This window comes from Camellia sinensis, chromosome 7 (assembly GCF_055761805.1).
Source record: "Camellia sinensis isolate YWXY chromosome 7, ASM5576180v1, whole genome shotgun sequence".
Classification (NCBI taxonomy): domain Eukaryota; kingdom Viridiplantae; phylum Streptophyta; class Magnoliopsida; order Ericales; family Theaceae; genus Camellia; species Camellia sinensis.
Window position 1 is genome coordinate 123,968,461 of NC_138967.1, and position 12,259 is coordinate 123,980,719.

The window sequence follows — 12,259 nt, forward strand, 5'->3', positions numbered from 1 at the left end:
ATGGCAGGAGGCAGAGGGGTTCTAACCCTCAGCAGTCGCAGGGTGGTGTGGCTAGATCGACCTTCCCAGTGCCGAGTGCGAGCTCTGGGAGAGGTAGTCAGGGGGATTTCACCTGTTACAAGTGTGGCCAGTTGGGTCACAAAGTTTTGGTTTGCCCGCAGAAGGGAGGGGGTCAGCGAGCTGCTTCTTCATCAGCTAGACCTCAGGGCCAGAGTCAGGGCAGGGGCCAGCCTTTGTCTTGTTATCAGTGTGGTCAACTTGGGCACCTGAAGAGGTATTGCCCACAGTTGGGTGCCACATCGGGAGCGTCTGGTTCTAGGCAGACGTAGGGATTTCAGCCAGCTCAGTCTGTGCAGGCCTCGAGGGCCAATCTGGGAGCTTCGTCATCCCAGTCAGTGCAGCAGTCGTATGCTCCTAGAGGTGAGCAGGTGGATCAGGGGCCTACAGGGCGCGTGTATGCTGTTACCGCGCAGGATTTAGTACCGGCTCCATCAGTAGTGAGAGGTACTTTTCTGTTTTGCAACTCGGTTGCTAGTGTGTTGATTGACACGGGTGCATCTCATTCTTTTGTATCTGCTGCATTTGCATCTGTTTTGAAATTGGAGTTGGCACAGTTAGCATCTCCTATTTGTGTAGTGTCACCTCTTGGGGGTGAGTTGATCTTGAAACAAGGTGTTAGAGGTTGTGATATAGAGGTCGCTGACCATAGGCTTCCTTTCCCGTTTGTTGTCATGCCCATGAAGGGCTTTGATGTTATTTTGGGTATGGACTGGCTATCGTCATACCGGGCTGTTATCGATTGCTACCGCCAGAGGGTCACGTTATGTACCTTGAGCGGGGAGTGGTTCCATTTCTTGGGAGACCGGGTTGGTAGTGTTTTGCCACCGGGGTATGATTCGCGAGGGCGAAGTGAGCTTAGTGGTCTACTTGCTAGCTTTGAGAGTGGTGAGTGTGATGAGACCCAGCTTGTGTTGCTGAGGGTGGTCTGTGAGTATTCGGATGTCTTTCCCGAGGACCTTGTTAGTTTGCCACCCCACCGAGAGATAGAGTTCTCTATTGATTTAGTGCCCGGCACGGCGCCGATTTCTATGGCACCTTATCGTTTTGCTCCAGCAGAGTTGGTTGGGTTGAAAGTTCAACTCCAGGAATTGTTAGATAAGGGTTTTGTTCGCCCTAGTGTTTCACTGTGGGGAGCACCGGCCCTCTTTGCTAAAAAGAAAGATGGTGTCTTGAGATTGTGTATAGACTACCGGAAGTTGAATCAGGCTACGGTGAAGAATAAGTACTCTATGCCCCGTATAGATGATCTGTTTGACCAGTTGAAGGGTTCCCGTTGTTTCTCTAAGATAGACTTGAGATCGGGTTACCACCAGTTGAGGGTCAGGGAGGAGGATATTCCTAAGACGGCATTCCGTACGCGGTATGGCCATTATGAGTTTCTGGTGATGCCATTCGGGCTTACCAACGCACCGGCAGTCTTTATGGACTTGATGAACCGGATCTTCTGGGAATTCTTGGATCGTTTTGTAGTCGTTTTCGTGGACGACATCCTTATCTATTCGCCTTCTGAGGAGGAGCACGAGGCACACTTGAGAGTGGTGCTTGAGTTACTTAGAGCCCATAGGCTGTATGCCAAGTTTGGGAAGTGTGAGTTCTGGCTAGGAGAGGTGAAATTCTTAGGCCATGTGGTATCCGGGGAAGGGGTGTCTGTTGATGCATCCAAGGTTGAGGCAGTGCAAGATTGGGCACAGCCTAAGAGTGTGTTTGAGATCCACAGTTTTCTGGGATTAGCTGGGTATTACCGTCGGTTTGTGAAAGATTTCTCCAGGCTAGCTTCGCCGTTGACTAGATTGACTCGGAAAGGAATCAAATTTGTGTGGAGTGAGACTTGCGAAAAGTCGTTCCAAGAGTTGAAGGTTAGATTGACCACCGCTCTGGTCTTGATTATTCCGGAGAGAGGGTTGGGTTACGCGGTTTATTGTGATGCCTCACGGGAGGGTTTGGGTGGTGTGTTGATGCAAGAGGGGAAAGTGGTAGCTTATGGCTCACGTCAGTTGAAAATTCACGAGAAGAATTACCCTACACACGACCTAGAGTTAGCAGCTGTGATCTTTGCCTTGAAAATTTAGAGGCACTACCTTTATGGTGAGAGGTTCGAGGTGTTCTCGGACCACAAGAGTTTGAAGTATCTGTTCACACAGAGAGACTTGAATTTGAGGCAAAGGAGGTGAATGGAGTTCATTGAGGACTATGATTTTGAGTTACACTATCACCCGGGAAAGGCCAATGTTGTGGCCGATGCTCTTAGTAGGAAATCCATTAGTGATGTAGCTTGTATAGCCATCCGGGAATGGGGGATATTGGGAGCACTTGGCGAGTTTGATTTGCTACTGGGCGAATCTGTTGAGGCTGCGGCCTTGTTTTCTGTTGTTGCGCAGCCTACACTAGTGACTAGAGTGTTAGAGGCGCAAAGGGGTGACCTTGAGGTAGAGTCCTTCCGAGAGAAGATCTCCGATGGGAAAGTTGAGAAGGGTTTGACGGTGTATCCCGACCAGAGTGTGAGATACCGAGACCGTTTGTTTGTGCCGGAGTCTTGCCGAGAGGAAGTACTCCGAGAGTTTCATCATTCACACCTTGCGGTGCACCCGGGAGGCACTAAGATGTATCGGGATTTGGGTCGCCAGTTTTGGTGGCGGGGTATGAAGAGAGATGTGGCTGTTTTCGTATCGAAGTGCCTTACTTGCCAGCAAGTGAAGGCCGTGCATCAGAGGCCAGCGGGTTTGTTGCAACCCTTGCCTATTGCCGAGTGGAAGTGGGAGCATGTCACTATGGACTTCGTTGTAGGTCTTCCGAGGACTCAGCGGGGTAGTGATGCTATTTGGGTGGTTGTAGACCGGTTGACTAAGTCGGCGCATTTTATTCTTATGCGCGTGAGAGATTCGGTAGATCATCTTGCCGACTTGTATATTCGGGACATAGTGAGATTGCACGGGGTCCCAGTGACGATCGTCTCAGATAGAGATTCTCGTTTTACTGCTAGGTTGTGGCAGAGTTTGCAGAGTGCCTTGGGCACTAAGTTGACCTTTAGTACGGCTTATCATCCTCAGACTGACGGGCAGTCCGAGCGTACTATTCAGATCCTTGAGGATATGCTTCGAGGGTGTGTCCTAGACTTCAGTGGGACGTGGGAGAGGCACTTGCCATTGGTAGAGTTTGCCTACAACAACAGCTTTCAGTCTAGTATCGGTATGGCACCGTTTGAGGCCTTGTATGGCCGACTGTGTAGGTCTCCAGTGTGTTGGGCCGAGGTGGGTGATGCACCTTTGTTGGGTCCGGAGTTGGTTAGGGAGACGACGGAGAAAGTTGAGCTTATTCGTAGGAGGCTTGTTACAGCCCAGAGTCGCCAAAAGAGTTATGCCGACCGTAGGAGGAGGCCTTTGGCGTTTGAGGTAGGTGATCATGTTTTCTTGAAAATATCACCTAGGCGAGGTTTGATGAGGTTTGGGAAGAGTGGGAAGTTATCCCCTCGATTTATTGGGCCTTTTGAGATCCTTGAGAGGATTGGCGAGGTTGCTTATCGTTTAGCGTTGCCGCCGCAGTTGTCCGGAGTTCATGACGTGTTTCATGTGAGTATGCTTCGGAAGTATGAGCCGGATCCATCCCATGTGCTAGATTGGACCGACTTGGAGGTAGATGAGGATGCCTCGTATGAGGAGAGACCGGTTCGGGTCTTGGATAGGCGGGATCAAGTCCTGCGTGGCAAGACCATCCATTTGGTAAAGGTTTTGTGGAAACATCACAGAGTGGAGGAAGCCACTTGGGAACGTGAGTTGGAAGTCCGCGAGAAATATCCGGACTTGTTTATTGACGAGTAATCTTGTATTTAGATTTTGTAATATTGTTGGACTTAAGAGCTTTATATATGTCTTAAGTTGTAAAACATTGGTAATGTTTTGGTTTATTGGAAGTATGTTGTAGAACTTACCCTGATATGGGAATTGATTATGATATTGCATATGCTGGCTTTATTATAGAATTGGAGTTGTATTATGTATATTGATAATGATATGAACTGTGAACCATGTATGTTGAAAATGGTTGGAAATGGGAGAAAATTGCATGTTGATAATGCACTTGTAATATGGGTTGTGAAATGCCTCTTGAAAAGAGAAGGAATTGACCGATAATGGGTCGGAATGTTTAATATTATGTCGTAATGTTGTTGGACATGGAGAAAACCTATTTTTGAAACTGTGTTTAATTTCGGGGACGAAATTCTTTAAGGGGGGGAGGTTATAGCGATCCCGTTTTCCCCTTTTCTTTAACTGTCGTATCCGGACTTAGGTTCCGTGGAGTTGGTTGTCGTGTATATCTTGTTTACATCCTTTACTCCTTGCATTCGAGTCTTGGGTTGTGTTGGGCGAGTTTGTTACAGGTTGGTTGGACTTAGAAACCAAGAGTAGTTGCCTAGATTTTGGCCTTCACGCTCGAGTGGGGATTTTGACGCTCGAGCGGGCCCTTCGTTGTTGTCTGTCCGCTCGAGCGGGGTTTTCGACGCTCGAGCGTAGTTTTCCATCTTCCAGTATCTCATCTGCAGAGTTGCACGCTCGAGCGGGAGTTTTGACGCTCGAGCGGGTTGTTGTGTGTGACGCTCGAGTGGGAGGGTTGACCCTCGAGCGAAGGTCTGGTTCTGTGAAAGTTCTGGAAGTGTGTATTCGCCGCTCGAGCGGGACTGTTGACGCTCGAGCGGGAGTCTGTGAGTGACGCTCGAGCGGGGCGTTGGACGCTCGAGCGGGGAGACTTTTATATAAACCCGAGATCTGACTTTTGGATCACTTTTTCAAAATCTTTTCTCTCTCTTACTTTTCCAAAAAGCCATTTTCAGAGCTTCTCACTCTAAAACCGGCCTTTCTCTCTTAGATTTGATCTAGTAGGAGTTGTTTGCTCACTTTTGGTCTTTACGAAAGTTGTGTTGATCGTCGAGGGCTACATTTTAATCTGAAAATTTCGGAATTTGAAGCATTTTGGTTTTGGTCTTCATCTCCATTGGAGCTCAAACTTTGAGGTAGGGATATCCTACTCCTCTTTATGAACTTTGTGTTTAAATTTTAGTATTTTGAGATGTTGGGGTTGGTTTAGTAATTTGTGAAAGTTTGGGGGCTTTTGTGTAAATTTACAAGAGTTGGGGTTTTGGCTAGATAAAGCCTAGATGCATGTTTGGCATGGAAAAGTGAAATTAATGTAAGACATTAATGAAAATGGAACCTAAGGGTTGTAATGTTAATTATGGAAAATGCCCTAATTACATTGGTTAATTAATTTGTAAAATTAATTATGAGAAATGAGGAATTGAATTGGAAATGTTGAGATTGGAAATATATGAGATTAAAGGGTGTAGTTGGATTTTATGTCACTCACCTAGTTGGAAATGTTGATTTTATATCCATTTGTTGCATTTATTTTCTGTATAGAGATAACTGCTTTGGGCTATCGGTGGAGGATAGTCGTGATTGTTGTAGACAATGCATGATGATTAGGTAAATTGAAACTAATCACTGGAATGTGTCATTGAGATTGACGATTGAAAGAATACATTAAATTTATGTATTGTGTGCTGATGTGTATAATTGTTGTTTATATGCATTGTGTTGTGTTGGAGGAGATAGGGGATGTACTCCGCGGTTTAGGAGAAGATAGGGGATGGACCTCTAAACCGGATGTTGTTGGGAGGAGATAGGAGATGGACTCCGTAGATAGAGCTCATATGCTTGTCATTGGAAGTGTGATAGTGCTCATATGCATATCTGTGGAAGTGATGATATAGCTTGTATGCTTATCTGTTGTTGTGTGATATAGCTAGTATGCTTATCTATTATGAAATGGGAAGTGTTTGATATGAGTTACTGTCTCATATGAGTTGTTTGGCCAGGTTCTGAGCCATGGTTGTAAAATGACAATTGAAAGGTACTGGAAAATGAATTGAAACATGGACTTGTGTGTCATGAAACTGTAAAGTGTGATAAGAGAAAGTATAAGTGTTGGCCATCTATCAACTGCTAATCTTTTAGTCATTGTTCATATTTGGTTTAGTGTATTTCTACTGGGCTGTGGCTCACCCTATATGGGAATATCATTTTCAGGTACAGGTAGCATGCCACCTCCAAGGACGTAGCTTGGGAGACTAGAGGCAGACGGACTTTTGTTGTTTTGTTTCTTGATGTATTACATGTATATTCAAGCCAAGGGCTTAATGTGTAAACGAGTTAACACTCTTTTGTTGTAACTAAGTGTTAGCTTGGAAAGCTGTAAGCCCGTAGGACATTTGCTTTTGTTGATTAACATGTAATACTTTTGTAAAGAACCATTATGATGAATAGAAGAATGTTTATCTTTATTACCAATGCATGTCTATATTGATGGGTTTAATATATTATTTTGAGGGCGTTACAGATCCACTCACACACACTACTAAAAATTGGACCTTTTGCGACGGTCTCAAACGTCGCAAAAGGTCCACATAGCGTCGCAAAAGACTTTTTGCAACGGAATAGCGACGAGAAATGGGGGATAGCGGAAGGGGGTGTGACAAAAGGTATTTGCTACGGTTACAAACTGTCGCTTCCTTGTAGCAACGGTAAATCAATGGTTTTTGCGACAGTTTAACCCGACACAAAAAAGCTAAAAAAAATTCACTTTTAGTGACGATTTAGGATGCCGTCACCAAAAACTTTTTTAGAGACGTTAGTTGACGTCGCGAAAAGTATTATTAGCATCGGTCTTAAACGTCGCAAAAAAATAGAATTAAATCAATAATGTATTTGCGATAGTTGAAACTGTTGCTAAAGATGGCACTAATATGTATATAAGACAGATTAACCCGTCGCTAATAAAATGCTAGAAAATGATGATAACATTAGCGACGGTTTATTACGGTCGCAAAATAATTTTTATAAAATAAATATTTATTTTATTAATTCATTCCCTATACAAATTATCAATATTTTCTCAAATAAAACACATCCACATCCACATCCACACACATTGACATTCACATTCACAAAATCATATATACGAATAATAATATATAAGTACCATGCAACAATACAGTGTTAACCAAACATTCCTTACAAAAATATATAAAACATCCTTCAACAATACTAATAATTTTTGATAATTCAAGAACTCAAATTTGTATCTAAAACAAAACAAAAATATCGACAGTACAAAAAAAAAACATATATATTATTGCTTGTTTTAGTATCAATAGTGAGCTCCAATATCGATATGCGAAGATATCATCACGTACTCAAAAGGATAGCATCTGCAAAAAGGAAAAAAAAAAAATTATTTAAGAAGATCAGAAAATTAAAAAGCCAGTCTCATCAGTTTAAAGTTGCAGGCATTTTTATAGTTTTCATGAGTGAGCCCACATTGGACTCAAAAGTAGGCACTATATTGAATGTGAATTATACATATAACACTTGTTTACTGATATAGACGCACATATCTATAATCATCTACACTACATTTTATTTAACAAAAAAAAAAAAAAGAGGTTAAAGCAAGCAGGGAAGGATCTAGCGAAAAGATTAAAGGTTACCTTTATCACAAGCCTCTCAAACGTGTCGTTTAAAGAAATTGGATCCATGTTGGGTGGAAATTGCTCTCCACTCAAGATGGAGAGTATCCTTAATGCAAGCTCAGATGTAATGAGCTCCCTTCCATGCTGCCCAAAACTCTGGAAGACAAGTAATTATCTGTCAAACACACCAGCAATTACCAATCTGAGATATTCTACAAACTAGACATCAAATTAAATGAGGTATGCAGGTTACACTCAACTAATTTAATATGATTTTAAAAGGAAATAACTAATAACAATTCAAATGCAATCTTACTGCATTAAGAGACACAAACTTACAAGAAGGATCCGAAACTTTGACTTGTCATCTATGTCTTTCCTATTTCGGCAATAAGTAACAACAATCATCTCTGCACAGTAGCCCTTGTTTTTACCTCCAGTTGTCTCCATCTGCTTAATACATGAACAATGAGAACTGCCAATTTAACAAAATAACTAACGCAAAAAAAAAAAAAATAGACCTACATAGAGTTTGTCTGGGTGACAATAGGCCAATGCTTTAATTTGTTCCATCAAAGCGTCACTGCAAAATCCCACAGAGCCAAACAAAGAAAGAGAATCCTCAAGGTTAGCTATACTGTTACGTGATTGTACAAAAATACAGCAGGGAAAAAACTGAACCTGTTATTTGATTTTCGGCATAATGAAAAGCACAATCAAGTACAACAGGTGTCTATTATCAGCTGAGTGGAGTTAAATTTTTTAAGCCACTAGGAGTGAAGATGTGTGTAAACCACACTTTAACTTCTTTACCTGAAAAATTATTTAAACTCATACCTGGTAACAAGGTCTTGTGCAAGATTGATTAGTTGCTGCTCTGAATCAGGAAATATTACCCAATAAGCAAAGACAACATCCACAAATTCCCGAGTAGAAGCCTGACACAAAAAATAGTAGATAAGCAATGGTTATTGTGCAAAAACTAACTACAGGATTTAAAAAAGTAAACAACAAATCTAACATGGGCACTTGCTATAAGAACTAACAAGAAAGAGTACATGCTTCAGGGGAAAAAAAAATTGGCAGAACAACAATACCAGTTAGCTCCTATTTCCGAAATTAAGTTCTTTTTATTAATGCGTCATACAAGCACAGTTAGAAATTCAAACAGAGTTCATCTCATTCAAATTGCACTAACGGCTAGGAGTGGTTTGATACCATACAATAGTACAATAAATTTAAATTTAATCGAGTAGTGTTCCAATACAATTAAGAGCTTCTAAGTTGGTAGAAGCCGACAAAGCTTGTGGTGTTCAACTACTAACCTCAATTGCACCCTTATATAGAAACTTCCAAGAAGATACCCATATAAAAAACAAATATAATGCCATTTTGTGTTCACATACCTCAGAAGTAGCAGAAGGAACTGAGTCAGGGTAATTTCCTTTTTTAAAAGGTCCATCATGATCCAATGAAGCATTGCTTACTTCTCTAGAATCAAGCTTGTTCTACTCTTTCAAGGAGTTTTTCCTTCAAGCTGTCAAGCTGTCAATACATGGCCAAACTGTCATGGTGTATGCATCAACACATCAGTCCAAGCATGGTTGTTTAATCTTTCTGAATATAATTGCATTCCAAATAATTTGAGTGAACAAACAGAATTCTAATATTTGGCCCACAAACCCTAAAATTTGTAAGAAATAAAGTTTCCAACTTAATGACATGTAGAATTATCATTTTCACTTTTACTATTTAGCAATATTTATTAAGGCTATTTTGTAATACAGTGACGGACAAAATGACTAGCTTCCTTAAAAGAATAAAACATGTAAAGCAAGTAATAAATAAGTTTGATTGACAAAACCTAAAAATAGTTTTAACACAAATCGGGAAATCCAATTGCTTAAGAAGCGTTGTAGCCTCAACTCTTGACTGTATAGATTCAGAATCTGAGAACAGCTTTCCCTGAAAGGAAAAGATTTAAATATCCAAGTTTGGCATAACCTAAATAATACAAAAAGTCAAAAAGTCACTATCCTATTTAAGTCACATCATCTTATTTAAATCACATCACCTCTCTAACACATCACAAACCCAACCCAAACCCAACCCATATAAGCCAATAAATCAAAAAGTGCACGTTTTTAGAACATCCCAAACCAACCCTTACTTTTTTTTTTTTTTTTTTTGTATTATTATATCAGAAAAAGAACCAGAGATTCACCAATAACATTTCTACTTTTTGTTATTTATCATCACCATTTACAGCTATATAATAAGTTCCCCTCATCAATAAAATAAAATAAAATGTGCTAGCTCAATCCATGATCCTTCTAGCGTATCATTAGGACTCACTGACCAATCATGAGAAAATTGTTTTCTTATTATATTGACTTAACCAAAAAATTAGAAGCACTAAGCAAACAGGCCCAAATTAAATATAGATTTCGTTTTAACCATACTCCATCTAGGTATACCCACGGGAGTGAAGTTCACAGCACCCTATTTGCAAAATTTTCTAGAATTAATTTATCAGCTCACATATAGTAGAATGCAAAACCCAAATAAAGAAAAAAAAAGGGGTAAACAACAAGACAACTCATGGGAAGTTTGAAGAAATCAAACACATAGCTGAGAAAACAACAACACATTGACAATGATCTGAAACACATGCAATTTACGATCAAAAGAATCAAAATTCAGCAAATACCCAGAAGAGATTCAAAAAAGATTTGTCTGAAAAAAACCCAATTAGGACTTTAAACACACGGCTGAGAAAGCAACAACACATTGACAATGATCTGAACAACATGCAATCTATAATCAACAGAAGCAAAATTCAGCAAATACCCAGATGTGATTCAAAGAAAATTTCTTTGGAGAACCCAATTAGGACTTGAAATTTTTGTATGTTACAATCACAAGAGGCATAAATAAACAAGAAACAAAAAGAAAAACATAAGAGAAACAGGTAGGCTAAGTCACCTGATGAAAGAGAGAGAATGAAAGATCTAAGTCTTGAGGTAGTCTTGGACTAATGCCCTGTACATGTGTATATATATATATACACACATTGAAGACTGATTGATTGATTGAAATGAGATAAAGAACCCAGATTTCAAATTTGAAAATTGGGTTGGTATTGGGTTCTTCTATGGGACTAGTGTTGAAATTGATTTGAGTTTTTGTAGCTTCGGAGTAGTACTCTTGGCTGCCTTTTGGGTCTCTTCCCCTTCCCCTAAAGAAACATAACAAGAACACTCCAAACTTATAAATTGCTATAAAACAAGCGTCAATTGACCAAAATACAAATTAAAATTACACTCTTTACAGCGATCAGAATGATAAAAATTGAACAAATTCGAGTGAATCAACGAGAACTCACCTCAGGTGCAGACAATCAGTGTGATCTTGAAAGCATCTTTGATGACATTGAAAATGTACAATAATCAAAACTTTCTTAATTCAATTTTTGCACTCATACCCACAAAACTCAGTAGAACACTTCACCTAACTGTGCATCCTAAACATATTCTCTAACAAAAACCAAAACAAATTAATACTCAAGTTGACGAATCATAATACACCTTTTTCGCTTTCCTTGCCCTAGATCCATAAGTAAACTTCAAATAGATAACACAAAACAAACAGATCAAGGACCAAAAAAACCCTAAATGTATTAAATTAAAAAACCCTAGCCGATCATTTGACAAGTTAAAAACAAAGTAAGATGAAACGTATGTGTATAGACATACTGATGGTGAGTTCGCCGTCGGGGCTCTGGAGCATCTTGTCCATACCCTTGGTGCCGAGAGAGGTGCGGAGGATGCGAGCAACGGCTTTTCCGGCGGAAATGTTGGCTTTCTGAGCATCGAGACCTCTGAGCCTCGTCTTCTGCTCTTGCTCCTTTATTGTTATGAACGGTCTCCCAAACTCATCGAACGCTAATGCCATTTCTGCTTGATTTGATTAGATCACCGAACAAGACGACTCAGATCAAGAATCGAATGAAAGTAGAATCTTGAGAGTTCACAGCACCAGTACCCTCTGGAGATTTCGAGAAGTTGCTGCTTGCTTGTTTGCTTTGCGAGGGCGACACCGGTGGGAGGATGGCGGAGTGAGGCAACGCCAATGGCAGGAAGAGATAGTTAGGGTTAGGGCTTGTATTATTTGTGAGGGACATAAAACTACGTCGTTTTAAAATTTTTTTTTTTTTTTGTCACGGTTTAACATCTGTCACAATTGATGGACCCTTTTGCGACGGGTAATTTGTTTTCATCACTAATGATAATGTCTTTTTGCTCATTTATTAGCGACAGCCATTTTCTGTCTCAACAAATACTATTAGTGACGAATTATTTTATCCGTCTCAAATGTGTAGCTTTTGCAACGGATATCAGTCTGTTGCAAAAAGTTTTGCAATGGCTTCATTCGCTGTTGCAAAAGCTTACTTTTTGTGATGATTTTTAAACCGTTGCAAAAAGTTCCGTGTCAAAAGCCCCATTTTCTAGTAGTGACACTTTGCTATATTTACATATTGTGATCCTGTGATATTTCAAGATGCGGTCAAAGAAACAAAGTGGCAAAAAGGCATAGATGTGGAAATTAATGCCATAGAAAATAATAGGGGTGTTCGCAGTTTGGTTGCGACCGGGGAATCTCCAATCCGCCATCCGT

At 40.5% G+C, this 12,259-nt stretch overlaps 1 protein-coding gene across 8 annotated transcripts; it reads right to left on the reverse strand.

Annotated features, from left to right (window-relative positions):
- Positions 1 to 7,067: 7,067 nt before the first annotated feature.
- On the reverse strand, positions 7,068 to 11,741 carry LOC145795296 (uncharacterized). Of its 8 annotated transcripts, none has more exons than XR_014335971.1 (8): positions 11,338 to 11,738; positions 10,568 to 10,820; positions 8,989 to 9,127; positions 8,420 to 8,520; positions 8,108 to 8,165; positions 7,922 to 8,032; positions 7,601 to 7,757; positions 7,068 to 7,321 (listed from the first exon to the last, which is right to left on the reverse strand). XR_014335971.1 is itself a non-coding variant. In XM_082879273.1 (8 exons), the coding sequence occupies exons 5-8, from the start codon at positions 8,153 to 8,155 to the stop codon at positions 7,307 to 7,309; spliced, it is 312 nt and encodes a 103-aa protein (XP_082735399.1). In that variant the 5' UTR covers positions 8,156 to 8,165; positions 8,420 to 8,520; positions 8,989 to 9,127; positions 10,568 to 10,820; positions 11,338 to 11,738; the 3' UTR covers positions 7,068 to 7,306. The 8 variants fall into 8 exon arrangements, 6 of the variants coding, with proteins under 6 accessions (XP_082735399.1, XP_082735396.1, XP_082735397.1 ...); XR_014335970.1 differs by having other exon boundaries at positions 8,989 to 9,146; positions 11,338 to 11,718; XM_082879273.1 differs by having other exon boundaries at positions 7,601 to 7,738.
- Between the last annotated feature and the right edge of the window lie 518 nt (positions 11,742 to 12,259).